This window comes from Cnephaeus nilssonii (assembly GCF_951640355.1).
Source record: "Cnephaeus nilssonii genome assembly, chromosome: 15".
Taxonomy (NCBI): domain Eukaryota; kingdom Metazoa; phylum Chordata; class Mammalia; order Chiroptera; family Vespertilionidae; genus Cnephaeus; species Cnephaeus nilssonii.
The window spans coordinates 18,144,706-18,166,354 of record NC_137086.1 but is presented as its reverse complement, the minus strand read 5'-3'; the positions used below and the strand labels follow the sequence as shown (position 1 = coordinate 18,166,354).

At 39.7% G+C, this 21,649-nt stretch overlaps 2 protein-coding genes across 3 annotated transcripts in view; both read left to right on the top strand.

The window, feature by feature from the left end:
* The window catches only part of HEATR5B (HEAT repeat containing 5B), a 76,624-nt gene extending 70,147 nt beyond the window's left edge, over positions 1-6,477 (top strand). Inside the window, exons 33-36 of the mRNA XM_079791854.1 lie at positions 553-777; positions 3,383-3,534; positions 5,065-5,278; positions 5,735-6,477. Of these exons, the coding sequence (XP_079647980.1) occupies positions 553-777; positions 3,383-3,534; positions 5,065-5,278; positions 5,735-6,039 (896 nt within the window). The 3' untranslated portion in view covers positions 6,040-6,477. The remainder of the gene's footprint in view (positions 1-552; positions 778-3,382; positions 3,535-5,064; positions 5,279-5,734) is intronic.
* Positions 6,478-20,985: 14,508 nt separating this feature from the next.
* Positions 20,986-21,649, top strand: part of STRN (striatin) — a 71,699-nt gene continuing 71,035 nt past the window's right edge. The window contains exon 1 of one of the 2 annotated variants that reach the window (XM_079792284.1): positions 20,986-21,399. In XM_079792284.1, coding sequence (XP_079648410.1) covers positions 21,172-21,399 — 228 coding nt within the window. In that variant the 5' untranslated portion in view covers positions 20,986-21,171. The remainder of the gene's footprint in view (positions 21,400-21,649) is intronic. The other variant, XM_079792285.1, reaches the window with a different exon arrangement.

Sequence of the window (21,649 nt, the reverse complement as noted above, 5' to 3'; positions counted from 1 at the left end):
GGAAGTAATAAAAACAAGGCTAGTTGGAAAATGAAGGAAAATATAATTCTGTCTTCTTTGAAATCATTTGGCCCTTTCCTTCTTCCCTCCCTCCCTTCCTCCCTTCCTTCTCCCTCCCTCTCTTCCTTCCTTCTTCCCTCCCTCCCTCCTTTCCTTTCTTCCTTCCTTTGGTAAGATCAGAGCACATTTATTGGGTAGATTACAGAGGCAGAGGAAGTCATTCCTAGAAGAAATGGGCTTGAGAAACAAGATACAGAGTAAAGGAAGGGCCCTTGGAGCTTGGGAGTGAGGAAGCTGATGTTAAGGTGCCTGGGGGGTGGGGGGGGGGGGACGGAAAGGCACAGGTGTGCTTTCTGGAGGGAGAGCACCTACTTTTATTGTTTTATTTTGAAACACTGAACTATAGTAATGGTAATGCAATAAATTTTGAATAAAAACAAGGAAAAGAAGTAATACTGAACCACAATCAATTGTAAAAAGTATAAAAAATTGAAACAACTGTAATATGGGAACTGAAATAGTGATAAAGTAACCTGATTGTTTTTATTTCAGGATGTATGACAATCCTGCCCACAATTCTGTTTTTAATTGCAAGAATATTGAAAGACACAGCAATAAAGTCTGCAGATAATCAGGTTCCTGCACCAGTTAGCGCAGCTCTTCAAGGGATTAAAAATATCGTGACGCTTTCAATGGCCAAAACTGAGGATACTCAAAAACAGTGGACAGCGCTCATTCGTAGCACTCTTGCATGCATCCTGGAATATTCACAACCAGGTAACCTAATCAGACTTTTAAAAATTTTCATCTATAGCCTGTCTGTTTCCTTATAATTAATTAATTGAATGCGCTTATGAGAAAAGTGCTGTATAAAACTGAATCAGCTCAGAGAGGTGTTTTAGTCACATCTTTCAGATATGAACTTTCATACCCTTTTCTAGATATTGACTCTAAAATGTCCTTGTCTTAGAACTTAAGTTCGTATTGGGAGGTTTGACATGACCTTATTATTTCCTAAGCACTTCCTTACTTTCTGGGTCAAAGATGTAGCAGGCTCATCTTGTATTGTCCCTGTTACTGTAGTCACAATTTAAAAATAAAATGATACCTTGCAATTTAAAAAAAAAAATTGCTTGCAGTGTTCTAAACTCTGAATTATAGATTTTTCTCATTTCATCTAGAGTGATATTCATCTGTAGAGTTCTCAGGTTCTTAACATGTATTGCTAAGGTTATTGTATATAACTTATTGGCTGAATCCTTTGAATTTTACATGTATTGCTAAGGTTATTGTATATAACTTATTGGCTGAATCCTTTGAATTTTACATCCCTTTTTTTCTTTATATTAAGTTAGTGAACTTCTCAACTATTGTATTGTACCCTCATTATGAGATAATGTTAACATATCAAATGTATATGTTTATAATTCTGATAAAGTACAGATTATGGTTGCATATTAGCAGTTGCCCAATTAACCCAAATTCACATATATAGAATGTTGATAAGTTCAGCTGTGGAAGAAACGGTGATCACAAAATAGTTTAAGCTTCTTATTTTATACTAGAGGCCCAGTGCACGAAATTCGTGCACGGAGGGGGATGTCCCTCAGCCCAGCCTGTACCCTCTCCAATCTGGGACCCCTCGAGGGATGTCCGACTGCCCATTTAGGCCCGATCCCACCTAAATGGGCAGTCGGACATCCCTCTCACAATCCAGGACTGCTGGCTCCCAACTGCTTGCCTGCCTGCCTTCCTGATTGCCCCTAACCGCTTCTGCCTGCCAGCCTGATCACCCCCTAACCACTCCGCTGCCAGCCTGTTTGCCCCCAACTTCCCTCCTCTGCTGGCCTGGTCACCCCTAACTGCCCTCTCCTGCAGGGTTGATCACCTCCAACTGCCCTCCCTTGCAGGCTGGGTGCCTCCCAACTGCCCTCTCCTGCTGGCCATCTTGTGGTGGCCATCTTGTGTCCACATGGGGGTAGGATCTTTGACCACATGGGGGCAGCTATATTGTGTGTTGCAGTGATGATCAGTCTGCATATTACTCTTTTATTAGATAGGATAGAGGCCTGGTACAGGGGTGGGGGCCAGCTGGTTTGCCCTGAAGGGCGTCCCGGATCAGGTGGGGGTTCCCTTGGGGTGTGGGGCGGCCTGGGTGAGGGGCCTGTGGTGGTTTGCAGGCGGGCCACGCCCCCTGGCAATGCAAGTGGAGGCCCTGGTATCTGGAATTTATTTTCCTTCTACAATTGAAACTTTGTAGCCTGGAGCGGAGCCAAGCCTGGGGTTCCCTTCGAGGCCGGCAGCCATTTGTGTTGGGGTTATAATTGAAATTTTGTTGCCTTAAGCGGGTGGGCCCGGCCAGGGTGTGCGGAAAGCTTTGCTTCCCCTGTTGCCGCCGGCAACCCTGGCCTGCTCTCAAGCTCCATTCTGCCGCCATTTGTTTGAATTTGTTTACCTTCTATATTTGAAACTTTGTAGCTTGAGTGGAGGCTTAGGCCTGGCAAGGGCAGGCAGAAAGCTTGGCTTCCTCTGTTACCTAGGAAACCTTGCTCTCTGTGGCTGTAGCCATCTTGGTTTGTGTTAATTTGCATACTCGCTCTGATTGGATGGTGGGTGTGGCTTGTGGGCGTGGCTTGTGGGTGTGTCAGAGGTATGGTCAATTTGCATATTTGTCTATTATTAGATAGGATAGGATGTTTAGTTGTATTGTTCTTTAGAATAACAGGACATATTTCCTTTATTTTTAATTACTTACTATATTTTTATTAAGTTATATTTGTTCCTGAATAAATTATTGAAATAGCAAGAAATTCTTTAAAATTCTAAGAGTACTGTCTTTAGGAAATTGTGCAAGATTTTTTTGTTTATGGTTGTGTAGAATTTATAGGAACGTAATACCACTAAGAACAGTCTACTCTGGATTTTTAAATTACTCAGAATATCTTACCAGAATCATTTACTTTGTTGGAAGGAGAGAGGTTTGGAAATGTTTGATTAATCTAAACTCAAAAAACGTTAAATGACTTATAAATAATTTTATATTTTCATGTTATCTTTCATATTTAAATAAGCTTTCCCTATTAGAGTTCTTCTTAGGATTTATGCCTGAATTTTTTTCAATCATTATTGTATCATCCAGAAAAACAAGGAAAAAGGACTTAAATATAGAACTTTTAATAAAATATCCACTATTTCCTTGATAATAGATGAGTTGTACTCATAAAGTTATTTCTGAACTGTATTAGAATTAAGGCACACACTGATATAAATGTTTTTGGCGGGGAGAGAGGTTATTGTTCAAGATGGAAATTCCAAAGCATTTGAGAAACAGCACATTGCTTTCTTTTCGTATTTTTCTGTATTCATTATTCATCTGTTTCAGAGGACTCCATGCCTATGCCTGATGAAGTAAGCATGCTCACGGCAGTAGCGCTCTTCCTGTGGTCTGCTAGTAGTGAAATAATAGGAGTCCAGTCATTACAGAATGGCTGCATGAACAGGTTCAAAAACGCATTAAACTCATGTGACCCATGGGTAAGTTGTACTTAAAACAAGCATAGAGGGGTGGAGGGGTCAATGGGAATAAAAAACAATAAAAAAGGGGGCATCTGTAATACTTTCAACAATAAAGATAAATTTAAGAAAAACACAAGCATAGAGGTAAATTTTCCACTTCATCAGGAAAAGTTCAGGTTGATTCATTAAAATGTATGATCTAGCAAATGAAAACCTAAGTATTTGCTCTATGGCTTTTAAATAGAAAAACTCAAAAAGATCAGTAGGTTCAGACACTAGGAGGGATTTATATATTTATTTACATATGCAAAAATTCTCCAATATTTAAAATATTTGGTTAACCCTGGCTTATATTGGTAGAAACTTTACATGAATCTATGATTATATTTTTCACTGTTTACTTAATGATACCAAGGGCATTAAAAGATAAATTTATTTTATTACATGTTTTAATGAACCAATTGGAAACTTTAGTTTTTCCAGAAAATAAATTTTCTTGTTTCACAATGTCAAAGTCTAAACTAATGTTTCTCAAACCTGCTACACATCCAAAAAAATCAGTTTAGTAACATGATCCTGGCCTTACTGCTGTGTTCCTGAATCAGAGATCTGTATTTTTAAAACATCCCCCGGGTATTTATTTCCAGCGAGGTTTGGCAACTTCTCATCTAGCAAAGTGCTGAACCGGTTTGATTCCACTGTTTGTCCCAGATGTTAATGGACCTTCCTTTCTTCCTTTTTCTTTTTTTTTTTAATTAATCTAAAGTCTTTCTAATCTAAAATGGAGCCATTGAGACCTTACTTTCCAGGCTTAGAAACTTAAATTGGCATAAGCAGTCATTTCCAGGGAATTCAAATGGATTTGAGGTGTCTGAGCAATATATTTTTATAGCTTTGTTTGACGTCATTCAGTTATTAGCCTTCCTGTTAAATAGGTTAATGTAGGAGGGACAATTGTAAATTAAAGAAGAATTTAAAGGCAGAAATTAAAATTTCTGGTTTCTAGCTTTTTCCAAACTATGGAAATATACAAATTATATAAGCATGGTAATTTGGCAACTAGACTATAAGTAATATTTATTTGATTAATTTATTTTCAGTTACTTTTATTTAGTTAGCATACTAGAAGTTTCATTATTCTACTTCATTTCTATAAGTAGAAAATGGCATTAATTTGTCCTGTATTTCTATTTTCATTCTGCAGTGTCACATCTTTTCAGTGTATATTAAGCTGTAATGTGCCCTAGCCAGGTGGCCCAGTTGGTTGGAGCATCATCCCATACACCATAGGTTGTGGGTTTGATTCCCTGGTCAGGGCAAGTACGAGAGGCAACCAGTTGACGTCTCTCTCTCACATTGATGTTTCACTCTCTTTCTCTCTTCTTACCTCTCTCTCTCTCTCTCTCTCTCTCTCTCTCTCTCTCTCTCTCTCAAAAAAAAAAAAAAAAGTGTCCTCGGGTGAGGATTAAAAAACAAAGATGCAGTGTGATTGTACAGTAAATAAGAACTATCATACATGTTAAGTAATACAATGATTTTCTTATATAGGTTCAAGCCAAATGTTACCAGCTTCTCCTCTCAGTCTTCCAACATTCCAATCGTGCCCTTTCAACTCCCTACATCCATTCATTAGCTCCAATAGTAGTTGAAAAGCTAAAAGCTGTTGAAAGAAACAGACCAGCCAGTAACACAGAACTTTTAGCTGTTCAAGAAGGAATCAAAGTTCTTGAAACATTGGTTGCTCTTGGGGAAGAACAGAACAGTAAGTATTTTCTTATAAAAGCCACTAGTCTAAAATGAAGATCATCTGTGTGTGTGTATATATATATATATATATATATATATATATATATATATATATATATATATCTTATTTGATATTTGACACAGACCATTGCAACAGTAAAGCTAAATCTAAGGCTAATGCTATACAAAACCCAAAGGTAAATGGTAAATATTTACTAAAGATAAACTAAAGGTGAAAGGTAACTATATATGTAAAATGTACAGTCTTAACAGGCCTGGTTTCCAGTCCTGGCATAACTTGGGCATTTAGTAAACATTAATATTGAGTTATTTATTATTGAGGTCTAAAGTAGATTTTGCGTGTTTACTTATATTTTATTATAATTCAGACTACAGTGCCTAGTTTTAAAAATGAAGTTTACTGTAATTTTCAGATTCGTGATGATCTTCAGACTAACTTTGTTCTTTGCAGGAGTCCAGTTACTTGCTCTTTTAGTTCCCACTTTGATTTCTTACCTGCTGGATGAAAATGCTTTTGCTTCTGCAAACACAGCCTCCAAAGATCTGCATGAGTTTGCACTCCAGAATTTAATGCATATTGGACCTCTGTATCCACATGCTTTCAAGACAGTAATGGGAGCGGCTCCCGAGTTGAAAGTACGTTTGGAAACTGCTGTTCGAGCAAGCCAAGCCAGCAAAGCTAAAGCAGCTACCAGGCAGCCAGTCCCTGCCGTACATTCTGCACCAACAATTAAGCTAAAAACAAGTTTTTTTTAATTTTCTATTCCATTCATCTTTATTTATATTATCAACTAGGAGCTAATTAGTAATAGCCACTGTATCATTCCAGGCTATAGGTTTTACTTTATTTGTACATTGGTATTACATGCTTCTAGGTAAGTTAAGTGAAATAATGCTCAGGTTGTTTTCAGGTTTTGAGGGAGTGATTTTTTTTTTTTATTATGTGGTGAATGTACTTTCATTTTTCTCCTAATAGTGTTTCTCTTTTATTAATTAATTTATTTTTAAACACTGAGTCAGTCTTTTAAATTTAAATGCTAAAAACAATTGTATCATGTAGCTGGGCTACCTATTGATATTGTCAGCATTCAGCATCTGTCATAAAAAATTTAATTGTAAAACAGCAGAATGTAAATTTTGAAGTTAGCAAAATAATGTAAAATGTCTGTTTTGTGGTATACATATTATGAATAAAGTCACATTTTCTTAGCATTTCTCAAAATGTCCTTACCTTTCTGATATGTCTCTTTATTTTCATATTAGATTATGGGATGATGCGCGCGCTCGTGTGTATGTGTGTGTGTGTGTGTGTGTGTGTGTATATATAATGTGTGTATATATATATAAATATATATATGTGTATATGTGTGTGTGTATATATATGTGCATATATATATATGTATATATATATATATATATGCACACGTACACACGCGCGCGCGCATCATCCCATAATGCTAATATAGTGTGTGTGTGTGTGTGTGTGTGTGTGTGTGTATATATATATAATTTTTATAAATCTTTATTGTTCAGATTATAACAATTGTTCCTCTTTTTTCCCCCCATAGCTCCCCTCCACCCGGTTCCCACCCCACCCTCTGCCCTTACCCCCGCCCCCTGTCCTCATCCATAGGTGTACGATTTTTGTCCAGTCTCTTCCTGCACCCCTTTCCCCCCAAAAATTGTCAGTCCACTTCCTTTCTATGCCCCTGATTCTATTATATTCACCAGTTTATTCTGTTCATCAGATTTTGTATTCACTTGATTTTTAGATTCACTTGTTGATAGATATGTATTTGTTTTTCATAATTTTTATCTTTACCTTTTTCTTCTTCTTCCTCTTCTTAAAGAATACCTTTCAGCATTTCATATAATACTGGTTTGGCGGTGATGAACTCCTTTAGCTTTTTCTTATCTGTGAAGCTCTTTATCTGACCTTCAATTCTGAATGATAGCTTTGCTGGGTAGAGTAATCTTGGTTGTAGTTTCTTGCTGTTCATCACTTTGAATATTTCTTGCCACTCCTGTCTGGCCTGCATAGTTTCTCTTGAGAAATCAGCTGACAATGGTATGGGTGCTCCCTTGTAGGTAACTAACTGTTTTTCTCTTGCTGCTTTTAATATTCTCTCTTTGTCTTTTGCTCTTGGCATTTTAATTATGATGTGTCTTGGTGTGGTCCTCTTTGGATTCCTTTTGTTTCGGGTTCTCTGCGCTTCCTAGACTTGTAAGTCTATTTCTTTCACCAGGTGGAGGATGTTTTCTGTCATTATTTCTTCAAATAGGTTTTCAGTATCTTGCTCTCTCTCTTCTTCTGGCACCCCCATAATTCGGATGTTGGTACGCTTGAAGTTGTCCCAGAGGCTCCTTACACTATCTTCATATTTTTGGATTCTTTTTTCTTTTTGCTTTTCCAGCTGGGTGTTTTTTGCTTCTTTGTATTTCAAATCTTTGTCTTGATTCTTATGATCCTCTAGCCTGCTGTTGGATCTCTGAATATTATTTTTTATTTCAGTCAGTGTATGCTTAATTTCTAGTTTGTCCTTTTTCATATCCTTGAGGGTCTCACTAAATTTATCGGCCTTTTCTAAAAAATTCTTGAAAAACCTTATAACCATGGTTTTGAACTCAATATCCAGTCATTTGCTTTCCTCCATTTCTTTCATTTGTGACCTGTTTCTTTTTTAAAATTTTTTTATTTATTTATTTTCATTTTTATTTTTTATTTATTTTTATTTTTATTTTTAGTGACCTGTTTCTTTGTTTCTGCATTTTTGGCTGCTTCCCTGAGTTGATGGAGTGGCTTTGTGTGCTAGGTGTCGTATAGGGCCCAGTGGCTCAGCCTTCCCAGTTACCTGAGGTGGACACTCTTGGTGCACCTTTTTGTGGGCTGTGTGCACAGTCTTGTAGTTAAGCCTTGATTGTTGTTGGTATCACTGGGAGGAATTGACCTCCAGGCCAATTGACTGTGAGGATCAGCTGTGTCTACGATGGGAGAACTTCTGTGCTGGAGACACCCTTATGAGGCAAGACTTGCTTCAGTGGGGCTTTGGTGCTTACTGAGTCTGCCCCCTGAGTGTGTCCCTTATGGATCTGAGGAGTTGTAATCTGGATGGTCCCACTCTGACCCCTGGGTACACTGGCTCTTGGATCTCCAAGGAGGTGCTAATTTAGCCTCTGCCTGAGGCCACCCAGCAGGAGCTACGGAGAGATCTGCAGATTCCTCTTCTTTGTTTGGGTTTTGGAGGTGCCCAGATGAGGCCCAGCTGTGAAGCAATGCAAGCTGCTGTGGGGCCTTGGGCCTTCTTTTGGATGTTCTAGATCTGACTGACTCAGCTGCAGTTTGTTAGGTAATTTTAGAATTCAAAGGACCAGGCCATTCATATGCAAAAGTCTCTGCACTCTGCTTGGATGGGGTGGAGTCTCAGGGTGGAGCAAAAAGCAGTGGCTTCGTGGGGTGGGATCTCAGAGCGAGCAAAAAGCAATGGCTTCCCATCAGCCCTGCCCTAAGAGGCCCCTGGGTCTCAGTGTCCCGCGGTAATCACTGCAAGCACCTCTGAGAAAAAAGCCGCCCTCCAGTTCTGCCCGCTGGCAGACAGTCTAGTTTCCCCCTGTATGAGTCTGGGTCTTCAGAGTCTCGCCCGGAACTGGAGTTCAGAGCAGTCAGGAGCTTTTGTCTCCCTCTCGATTGAGAAAGCCAGCCACGTACTCAGTTGCCAGCCCGCTCCGTGTGCGTGCCTCCGTACCTCTGCCTTTACTTCCGCAGCTCCTGTGAGTCTCAGTGTGCTTTTCTCTTTCCTTCTAGTTGTAGAATTTCCACTTAGCCAGCCTTCCTGTGGTTCTGGATGATGTCTGTTTTGTCTTTTAGTTGTAGTTTTGAGATTGTTGTGCGAGGCAGCAGTTCAGGTGTTTACCTATGCCGCCATCTTGGTTTCTCCCTGCTTGTGTATATTTTAGTTGTTAACTAAATTAAAATATTCACTTAAGATCCATTAAAGTATTTCAGATGTGGAATAATATTCTGCCTTTTGTAATGGCTAAAATTTGGCTTCGGTTATGTTACATAATTATAGAGCCTCGAGTTCTGGCTATGATGGCTAGTTTCATTCATCAAATATTTACTGAGTGCCTATTGTGTATAAAGCATAAAGTTAAATGCCACAGGACATACAAAAATGAATTACTCATAACTATAGTTATGCCAGTCTCCAATGCAATGGGAATTTGACCATATCAAACATATAATTGAAGAAATCAGTGTTTGACACAGTGTTTAGAAAATTTTAAACATCAGTTTTACCAGTGTTACATTCCTTGAGCTATCGCCCCACAACCTTTCCATTTCTCCTTTACCTTACATTAAAATCTATCAATTCTCCTATTATGAACATTTCATATAAATAAGTCATATAATATATGGTCTTTTGTGACTGGCTTCTTGACTTAACATAATTTTTAAGGTTCATCCATGTGATAAGGTTACATTAGTACTTCATCCTTTTTTATCGCTGGATAACATTCCATTGTATGAATGCCACAGTTTGTTTATCGAAAGAAGACATAAGGAAAGCCAAGAGAGAGACATTGAAAACATGCTCAAAGTCACTAGTCATCCGAGAGATGCAAATCAAAACAATAATGCGGTATCATCTCACCCCTGTCAGAATGGCTATCATCAACAAACAAGTGCTGGCGAGGATGTGGAGAAAAAGGAACCCTCTTGCACTGCTGGTGGGAATGCAGACTGGTGCAGCCACTGTGGAGAACAGTATGGAGTTTCCTCAAAAAACTAAAAATGGAACTCCCATTTGACCCAGTGATCCCACTTCTAGGGATATATCCCAAGAAACTAGAAATACCAATCAGAAAGGATATATGCACCCCTATGTTCATAGCGGCACAATTCACCATAGCTAAGATTTGGAAACAGCCTAAGTGCCCAAAAGATGAGTGGATTAACCTTTTGCACTCGGATGTCGAGTGTGACTCGACAAGGTTAGCATCGGTAGCAGCTCGTATGTCGAGCCACACTCGACACGTAGTTTCACCGTGGGGGGAAGGGGGATTTTTGTCTATTTTTCCAGTATCTTTTCTTGTTTTCATTAGCATGAAAGGACAAGTAAAATGTAAATGCCGTCTCAACTGATGCCAAAAAAGAAAAAATGAAAAACCGATAACGCATGTGAAATTTATTAGGAAACTAGTACATGATCTTGTTGGAGAATTCAGAGATGGTACACTAACTTCCAGGGGTAGATTATTATCCACTAACTTAGAGCAACGTTTAGATGGAAAGCTCCATATAATCACGCCTCACCCTAACAAAAAACACAAAGATAGTGTTGTTTGTTGTAACAGAAAAATCAAAGGAGGAAGAAGAGAGACGATTTATATTTGCGAAACATGTGAATGTAAACCAGGTCTTCATGTGGGTGAATGTTTCAAAAAATATCACACCATGAAAAATTATAGAGATTAAAATTACTCTTTGAATGTATCAATAATTTGAAATATAAAAAAATCCAAATAAATAAGTTTGTATGAAAAGAAACTACAGTTTTTTATTCTACTGCCGTGCTTTGTAAAATCTGGGGTATTAAAAAAATTAAATCCCGAGTAGAATAAAGGAATCGAGAAAAAAGCAAGCGAGTGCAAAGGGTTAAAAAATGGTGGTACATCTACACAATGGAATACTACGCTGCGGTAAAAAAGAAGGAATTCTTACCATTTGCAACAGCACGGATGGAACTGGAGAGCATCATGCTAAGCGAAATAAGCCAGTCAGAGAAATATAAATATCACATGATCTCACTCATTTGTGGAATATAATGAACAACATAAACTGATGAACAAAAATAGATCCAGAGACAGAGAAGCATCGATCAGACTGTCAAACCGCAGCGGGAAGGTAGGGGAGGGTGGGGGTGAGGGGGAGAGATCAACCAAAGGACTTATATGCATGCATATAAGCCTAACCAATGGGCACAGACAACAGAGGGGTGAGGGCATGAGTGGGAGTTAGGAGGGCAATGGGGTGATAAGTACACATATGTAATACCTTAATCAAGAAAAAAAATGTAAAAAAATAGTTAATGAACATTTGGGGTGTTTTCACCATTTGCTTTTTATGAATAATAATGCTGTGAACAATTGTTTAGAAGTTTGGGGATAGACATATGTTTTCATTTCTTTCAGGTATATACCTAGGAGTGAATTTGCCTACTCAATTGTAATTGTTCAACATTTTAAGGAACTGCTAGACTGTTTTCCCGTTCGTTGTTACTTGTAGACATAACCCCTTTTTATTCACCTATGTATAATGCATGTTTGTTTCTGCCTTGGCTATTTTCTGCTGTTCTTTATACTTCCCAGGCTTTTTCCATAATTTCCCGCCTTGCAGTAGACTGAGTCATGTATTAGCAATGATTGTTTCATTTTTCTTCCCCCCCACCCTCTTTCTCTTCCTCTCCTTCCCCCTCTACTAGTACATCTTCATACTTCCTCTAAACTCTCCTACATCATTTACAACTTCTAATTTCCTCAGATTATATCCATAAAAGATTTGTTTGAAGAATTATATTTTAAAATTTGTTTCATTGCTCAACTGTGAGATTTTCTCGAGTCATATTTATTTGAATAGGAATATCCAGTATCAAGAAGCTAAGAGAAGAAGCATCATGTTAGCCAACAGATTCTTTCAGAAGATTAATCTGAGCAGTTTTAACATTATAAGAAATAAAGTACCCTCTATTTGCTTTCCAAATTCTTGTTAACCAATATAGTACATTTGAATTCTCAATTTAATTAGAGAGAAGGAATCTCTGAAATCAAGTGTCCCTGTTCTAATAGGTTCTGCCATCAGCCCGGGATGGAACTTTGGACAACCTAACCCTTTGGGGGCTTTAGTTTCCCCATGTATAAAATGAGGAACATTTACTAGGTATTCTTTCTATGAGCTTTTGTACATCTGAAAAGTACATATGGCTACTTATCCTGCCTTTTTTTTCTTTTTAAGTTATGAGAATGACTCTTTGGCCAATTCTTTAATATTAACACACCATATTATTTAGTCTAAATAGTTTTTACATGTATATGAAATTGCTATCACAGTATGACAGTATAAATTCATTAAATCTAAACAGCAGTTAAAATATTGCAGATTATCACTTTGAAGAAGAGCTGCCATTTCTGTCGGGTGTCAGGTTGGTATCCCTTGGTGTTTTTTTTTTTCATTCAAACAATGCTGAAAGATGGATACAATTAGCCCAGTTTTCAAAACGCATTTAATCATATGGATTACTATGCTTCACATTTTCTTCACTCTTAATTGGAATTTTCAGGTTGGAGCCAGAAATGGCTAGAGTACAGCTATAAATAAATTTCTTGCCTTAATGCTTTCCATCAGATGGATTCTTTTTTAAACCCAATCCAATCATTACAAACCCACTTATAATTCTAAGGGCTTATGGAATTATTATTTATGGAGTTCGCAAAATTTTACTTAACTAAATGGGAACTGCGTGTCTTAATCATAATTTAGAAAAATTATCCTGAGCTAAGTTTTTGGTGCTATCAGTAAACTAAGGCGAGACCCATGCATGCACAAGTGACCTGTCCAACTACTGTATCTTTTCCCCCAAGGAGACAATATTCACAGCCTGGGTCCCCTATCCATGTTATTTGTCTCTTTTTGCTGTTAGAACTCAGGGTTTTCATTTCAGGCATTGTTTTCCTCATGCACATTACTTCTATTTGCCCCTTTCCCTCCTGACTTTTAATGTGAGTCAAAAGAATCCATGAAAATTTAAGTGAGCTTGTTTAATTTTTCCAACTTAAAAAATTTTTTTTAATTGATTTCAGAGAGGAAGGGAGAGGGAGAGAGAGAGAGAAACATCAATGATGAGAGAGAATAATTGACTGGCTGCCTCCTGCAACGCCCCCTACTAGGAACCAAGCCCTACTGGAAACCCGCACATGTGCCCTGACTGGGAATTGAACCATAACCTCCTGGTTCATAGGTCCGTGCTCAATCATTGAGCCACACCAACCAGGCAGTTTTCCAACTTTTAACTTTGATTATCCTCTCTTTAAATCTAATCCTTTCATTTTTGTGTGATAACTATGAAGGACTAATATGAAATATGGTATGATAGAAAGTAATAAGCAGCGATTCCTTCCTTCTTTAGGGTTGTCTGGAGTCCTAGCGTCTTTCCTCTTCAGACTTGCATATGTGACTACCCACCATTAGTTGTCTCAGAAGCTCCACAAACTCAATTAATTTACACTGGAAGTCTTCATCTCCTTATCTAACACCTTCTAAACTCATGATCTCCCAGTAAACAGTGCAACTCTTTTATTCTTTTGGGTAGCCATATGTAAGCCCTAGTTTCATCCATGACTCTTCAAACTTATTCTTTCACTATCCTAGTGCATCACCATGTTTCCTAAATATCTGATCAAATCCCTCCATGTGTTGTTATTGCCATTTTTACCATCCTAATCCAAATCAACGCATTTGGTTACAGTATAACAAAGTGGCCGGTGTGAGTGGTAGGGTCAGTTTGCCTGGGTTGGAATCTGGCTCTGTCACTTACAAGTTGCGTAACTTTGGGCAAGTCACTTGTTCCTTTGTGCCTGTTTCTGCATCTGTAAAATGGGAGCAATAATACCTATCTTACAGAGTAGCTGTGGATTAAATGAGTTAATATTTGCAAAGGACCTTAACATAGTGCCTGACCTTTAGAAAACAATTCGGAAGTGTTAACTATAACTGTATTTCCCCGAACAGAAACGGAAATGATCTTCATAAATTCAAATATGATACCTCGCTGAAAACTTTAGTTTTGGCAAGGTACCTTACCGCAAAGACTGATTCCTAAGGTGACCCTCAAGTCTCTGCATCATCTGGCACCTGCCTACTCCATTCACGTCCTCACTTGATTTCATTTGGACCGATGGCCATTTGTCCTGTCCCTATATATCAAATGAAGGTAATGTTAGTACTTACCTTGTCGGGTGTTGTAAGGGCATAAATGCATTATTAAAATGCATTTTTTTAATTGAGTAAATGTTCAGGAAGTATTGGCTATTAAAATAATAATTATTACTTTCCTCTTGTTCTTTATTGTTAGCTGTATTGGACTTCTTTCAAGATACCAAATGCACGGTGTACTTTTCTTCCTAAGGTGTTTGAATTTTGCTTAAAAAACTCCATTCCACCTTCTAGCTAATTTATATTCTTGCTTCACATTTAATCTGATTACATTCTCGTAAAAATGTTGCAGCATTAATTTGTTTATTGCCATATATTAAAAACTGTATTGTTTAAATTATCGTATTTTTCCTAAAATGAAAATGTATGTATTGGCTCCTTACCTTTGAATACTCATTGGTTATAATGTTACACATTATGAGTTCATGGGAAAGTGTCTATGAGCTGGTTCAAACCACTCCGTCTCGTTACTTCATGTCCTGCAGCTGGGGGGAAATCTGGGAAAGGAGATAACATGGATAATGGTAGAATTTTCCATTACAGAGAACAACGGTAAGTGCTAAAATTAACACGGATTGGACAACAAACAGTAGGATATCGAGGGCCTGCCGAGCAGAGGGAGGGAAATGTAGTACATGCAAACTAAGTTAAACCTTGTTGGAAACAGTTAAGAAAACACAGGTCTTCAAGAATTAAAACAAAAATGTGCTGGGCATCCTTAACCTGATTCATTTTTCTTGCTTTTCTGGCACAAAGCCCAGATTCCAACCCTGCCCCTTCCCACCACCACCACCACCACCACCACCACCACCACCACGTTTATTAAAAAAGTACCACATTTGAATTATTTTGAGAACTGACTTATTTTATGTTAAAGGACTATCAGACAGAAGTTGTGGGTTGCTATTCTGGGCAGTTCAAGCTTAAAAGAAGATTGGGTGTTTTCTGCCGAGAAAAGGTTCCACATGGAAACGAATGTGTCTCTGTTGCATAGTTGGCAGGAATAGCCAGCTTATACAAATGTTCCCCTCTCTCTCCACCCCACGGTTATTTTTATGCAGTGGAGATTACATTAATTGTTTGAAATTTAGTTCCTGCCTCAGAAATGGGAGCACCATGGTTATTTTAAGAAAAAAGAACAAGAAATCTGTTGAGTAGAGTTTTCATTCACTTGAAGTTTTGAAAGAGAAAGTTAAGAAGCAAGGAGTGGAGTTGATGGGGAGAAAGGAAGACTGTGTTCAAAACCAGTTTATCTTTGCTTACAGAAGAAATAGAATCTTAAGTTGCTTACCATCAATATTCCCAGAGAAGTCTTGCAAGCTTCAGAGCTCTGTTATCATTTTAGTGTCCCCCTGTGTTAGAGATTTAGATTTATTAAAGCTATCCTGATTTTTTTTTGCCCAGCCAGCATGGCTCAGTGGTTGAGTGTCAACCCAGGAACCAAGAGGTGACTGGTTCCATTCCCAGTCAGGGCACATGCCCAGGTTTCAGGCTCTATCCCCAGGAGGGGGATGCAGGAAGCAGCCAATCGATGATGTTTTTCTCTCACTGATGTTTCTATCTCTCTATCCCTTTCCTTTCTTCTCTCTCTAAAATCAATAAAAACATTTAAAATGTTTTTAAAGCTATCCTGAAATATTAGCCACTAGAATATTAAAATTTTGTTTAGTTAAATTTATTAAAAAGCATTAAGTAAAATAAAATTTAATTCTAAAATTAAAACTAGGCAACTCTCTAGTTTCAAAAGGAAATATTAGTAATAATAATAATAAATGATAGAGGCTATTTTCCCATATTCTCACAAGACTGTAATGTAGATTTAATTCTTGAATTCCAAGAAAAAATTCAAAAATACAATTCCTTCACTTCCCAACTTGTGTTTGGCTGTTTCCCCAACCCAGTCATTACTAGACTTCAAATCCAGGGAGTAAGTTTGGAGGCTGAGGAACCTAAAAGCAGAGACTGGCCCCATGAAGCAGCATAGGCAGAAAGGGGTGAAATTAGGAAGTGGGTAGATGGTAGAGGAGGGTGATAAACAGTGGGCTATTGCACATTCCTCTTCCCCAAAATTCCATTCATCCTAGCTTCTCACCAGTCAAATTGTCCCCTCTCTTTGTTTTGTCTCCGCAGAATTCTGAAAGAGCTATCCAATTCAATTTGAATCCTTTTTGTTGAGCAGTTAAAGAGTCAGAGACCCAAATAACAGGTCATCTGGAATCTTTTTCTTTTTTAAATAGCCGCTCACTTTAATGAAAAAATACAAAGAGAGAGAACACAGATGAATTATTTGTCCTTTTGTAGAACCATAGTCCCCACCCGAAAAAGCACACATATAAATAAAAATTAGCAAACACTCCAATTATCAAAATAACATATTAGCATTTCACAATGTTTCACTTTCAACTGGGTACACTGATATATAAATCAACATTTTGATAGCTGCTCTCTGTGCTTGGAAAAGAAACACTATTTTTGTGTCACAGGCTTAAGTAATTATAAAATGAAACAATCAGGAAATCAGCAATACCTTGAGGTCTGAGGTTTAATGGTTGGGCATAGACATTAATTTTTAAAAAGACTATTTCAGCTCTGCTGAATTAAAGTTCTGAATAGGGAATGAGAAAGCAAAAAGAAAAAAACTATGGAGCCCCTAGTATTTAAATTTTACATGTGTTATTTCAGCTAGTCATATGAGTAACTCTATTACAATAAAAGCTATCATTCAGTATATACTGTATGTCAGGCACTGTGCTAGGGGATTCACATTTCTTCTCTCATTTAATCTTCACAGTGACTTTATAAGGTAAATATCATTCCCATATTAAAAATGAAGGAATTGCAGCACTTGTCTAAGATTTCCAGATTTGGAAAACTGTGGAATGGGGAATAAAATGTAGGTTTAGCTAGTTATAAATGTCATGCCCTTTCTAGTTATTAATTTAAGAATGTTTTTTCAAAATAAAAACCATGTTTGCTGTATTGTCAGAATACACATTGAGAGGGGTCTCCTGGGTACCTGCAATGTTCTGCTTCATGATCTGGGTGGTGGTTACATTGAATATTTCAGTGAGGTGTCACTTACCACTTGTGTGCTTTTCTGTATATGTTGTATGCTATAAAGTGTTTACTTTAAAAAGTGTAATTCATGCTGAGTACAGCAAATGTGACACTGATAAGCACAAAGAGGAAATAAATTCAAGGGTCTTTTGTGGTTCCATACAAATGTTAGGATTGTTTGTTTTATTGCTGTGAAAAATGCCATTGGGGTTTTGATAGAGATTGCACTGAATCCGTAGATTGCTTTGGGTAGTGTGGACATTTTCATAATATTAATTCTTCCAATCCATGAGCACAGAATATTTTCCCATTTATTTGTATCTTCTTCAATTTTTTTCCTTAATGTCTTTTAGTGTTTAGTATGTATATGTCTCGCCTTGGTTACATTTATCCCTGGGTATTTTATTCTTTTTCATGCAACTGAAAATGGGATAGTTCTCTAAGTTTCTCTTTTTGATAGATAGTTCATTATTAGTGTACAGAAATGTAATAGATTTTTGTTATTGATTTTGTATCCAGTAATATTCCTTAATTCATTTATTAGTTCTAAGTTTTTTGATGGAGTGTTCAGGGTTTTATATGTATACTATCATGTCATCTGTAAATAGTGAGTTTCATTTCTTCCTTTCCAATTTGGATGCCTTTTATTTCTTTTTCTTGCCTAATTGCTCTGGGTAGGACTTCCAATACTATATTGAATAAATATAGCTACAATGGGCACCCTTATCTTGTTTCTAATCTTAGAGGAAAAGCTTTCAGCTCTTCACCATTAAATAGAATATTATTTTGGGGCTTGTCATATATAGCCTTTATTATGTTGAGGTATGTTCCCTTTATACCTGCTTTGCTATCATAAATGGATGTTGAATTTTGTCAAATGCTTCTTATGCATCTATTCAGATGATTATGATTTTTATCCTTCACTAGAGGCCTGGTGCACAAAAATTCATGCACTTGGGGTGAGGGGGATCCCCTCAGCCCGGCATGCAACCCTCTTGCAGTCTGGGAGCCCTCGGGGGATGTCTGACTGATGGCTTAGGCCCACCAGGAGTGGGCCTAAGCCGCAGTCTGGCCTCCCTCTGTGGGAGGCGACTGGCGGGCCAATCGGGGGATGGTGCTGGCAAGTGGCCAGCCCCGTCCCCCATCGCCCCTCTGCCGCTGCCCCAATTGCTGTCCCCTACCTCTGCCCACTGGCACCTGCCTTGGCTGGCCTGGCGCCACCCGCTTGCTGGCCCCACCCTCCGCTGACCTGTCGTTCTGCTGTTTGGTCAATTTGCATATTAGGCTTTTATTATATAGGATTCTTAATGTGGTGTATCACATTGGCTGATTTGTGGATGTTGAACTGCCTTGCATCCGTGAATAAAACTCACTTACTCAGTGTTTGATCTTTTTAATGTATTGTTTAATTTTCTTTGTTAATATTTTGTTGAGGGTTTTTGCATCTATTTTCGTCAGGGATATTGGCCTCTCATATTCTTTTCCTGTGGTGTCCTTGTCTAGTGTTGTTGTCAGGGTGATGCTGACCTCCTAAAATGAGTTTGGAAGCGTTCCCTCCTTTTCTATTTTTTGGAAGAGTTTGAGGATTGGTATTTTTTGTTGAATATTTGTTCAAATTCACCAGCGAAGCCATCTGGTCCTAGCCTTTTCTTTGTTTGAGAGGTTTCTGATTACTGATTCAATCTCTTTATAGTACTCTGCTCAGATTCTCTATTTCTTCATGATTCAGTCTTGGTAGGTTGCATGATTCTAGAAATTTATCCATTTCTTCTAGGCTGTCCAATTTGACCTAGAATTGTTCATAGTAGTTTCTTATGATCTTTTGAATTTATGTGGTAATAGTTGTAATATCTCTTCTTTCATTTCTGATTTTCTCTTCGTGAATCTAGATAAATGATTTATGGGTTCCTCAAAAGCTACCATTTAGTTTAATTCTATTTAATAGTGTGTTATGAATTTATTTAAATGGATTGTCAGATGTCTTTTATTAGAGAAAAAATAGCTTTTAACATTAAAAATATCTAAGATTACTTAAATCCTTCAAATAAAAAAAGATGCCATTGTTGCATTATTGGCCCCTTGGAACTGATGTAGGTCTCATAAGAGAGGAGGCAACATTAATGAAAAGGCCAGTGAACTAGCAGTCAGGAATACTGGTTTCTAGTTTTGCCTGTGCCACTGAATAAAAACCTCATTGTAGACAAGTCTCAACTTCTTTGAACTTCAGTTTCTTGAGCTGTAAAATGAGAGGATTGGGCAGTATCTCAAAGGACACTTACAGCCAAAATAATTATGACACAGGGGATTTGGCCATGCATCAAACTTTTATTATAATAAAGAATTGAATTAATGAAACAGAAACATTCAATATCGTAGGAGAACAGAGGTTGCCATTTTTATTTGCAGACACAATGTGTTTCCTGCCCTTTCCACAAGTAGCCATGGGAAGGGAAGCGTAAGGGAAGAAGGACAGGATGTCCTTCCTTGACATGTCACTCATCAGCCTATATCTTTACATTTTTTTTCATGGCCATCGGATCTGGTATCTCAGGAGCCCATCCCACAAAACAGAAGAACTGCAACTAACTTGTTATGAAGACTAAGTGCTTAATTTCATTTGCACTTGTTATATATTTTTTTTCAAATGTGTTCCTTTCATTATCGTTGTAGTCTGAGCTTACAGTGACAATTTCAGGGACTTCGGAGAAGGGTAACATTTACACAAGAAACAGCTGAAGGAACTTCGGTGTCCCTTCGGTAGGCGGTTCCTGTCGCCAGTTTGCAGGTGAACCGTGGAGAAACTGGGGACTGGACACGAAAAGGGCGAAGTGCCTGGGAACCCAGGACCGTTCTAGGGGAGCAGAAAGGGACTTGGCTTTCTCGGGTCGTGTAGCTTTAAGGCACCGGGAGATGGATTATTTACTTGCCCAACTTCCCTTTGATGACAGGAAGTGCCATTTATCTTTATATCCCCAGCGACAGATATAACTGACAACCAAGTAGTTGTTGAGTTGAATAAAAAACTGCGCGGGAATAAGGTAGGAAAAAGGAGACCGAAATAACATAGCCTCGGATATCTGAAACTTTTAGAGATTTACTGTAAGATTAACCACAAAGGGAAAGCGAACTTCAGCGGAGCACTTTTTTTCAGATGAGGTGTCAACAAAGCAGCATAAGAGAGAGAGGCGATCAGAGCTCCTTTTAAGTGAAAACAGACCCCGCAACAGGTGTGAACCCCGGAGTGAAAAAGGGAGAAGCGACAGCGATGGGCAGATGGCAGAAGTGTCTAGGTCAGAGCCCAGCCAGGCAGGAGAAGCTCGCTTTGAGCTGGTTTCTTAACAGAACTACCGGGAAGCCCTACAAGAAGTGCAGCTCGGGCGGGTAGTTTGGCCTGATAACTTCCGTGTGTGTGGGTGGGTGTGCAACGGGGAGCGCCGCCCGCGAACTTCCGCGTGCCAGGGACCCCGGAGCGCCGCCCGGCTGCGCCCGCCCCGCCCTCAGGAAACCCGCGCGCCCCGGGGGAACTGCCCTACCGCCCAGGGCAGGAAAGGGGCGGGGCCGCGCGCGCGCGCCGCAAGCCCCACAGGCCGCCTCCGCCGAGCCCGCTGTGGCCACGCCCCCCCGGACTACACTTCCCAGCATGCCGCGCGCCGCCCGCGCGCCGCAGTTGACCCATTTCCCGGCCCGTCCCGGGCTCGGCCGGCCCCCGCGCCGAGGCGGCTGCTCCCTGCTGACTGGGGTGTGGGCGGGGAGCGGCGGAGGGAGGAGGAGGCGCTGCTGCCGCGGCCGCCGTTGCCTCCGCTGCTGGGCGCTGGGCGGCTCACCGGGCTTCTGCGGCTGCCATGGACGAGCAGGCGGGTCCCGGCGTCTTCTTCAGCAACAACCACCCGGGCGCCGGCGGTGCCAAGGGTCTCGGGCCTCTGGCGGAGGCGGCCGGCGACGGGGCGGCTGCGGCGGGGGCGGCCCGAGCCCAGTACAGCCTCCCGGGGATCCTGCACTTCCTGCAGCACGAGTGGGCCCGCTTCGAGGTGGAGAGAGCCCAGTGGGAGGTGGAGCGGGCGGAGCTGCAGGTAAAGACCCTCCCGGCCTGGCCCTCTTCATCCCGCCTCTTCGCTCCCTTTCGCCCCGCCCCGGACCCTTCCCCCTCCCTCTTCTGCCCTCTCTCTGGTCCCCTCCCCTTCGCTCCCACCCTCCCACCAGAATGTCCCCTTCCCCCTTCACCTTTGCCTTTGGCTGACCCCCCCCCACTTCCTCGACCCGGGTTCCCGCTCCCGCCCTGGTGCGTTGTTTACCCTCCCGCTCCTCTGCGTTTGCTCCTTC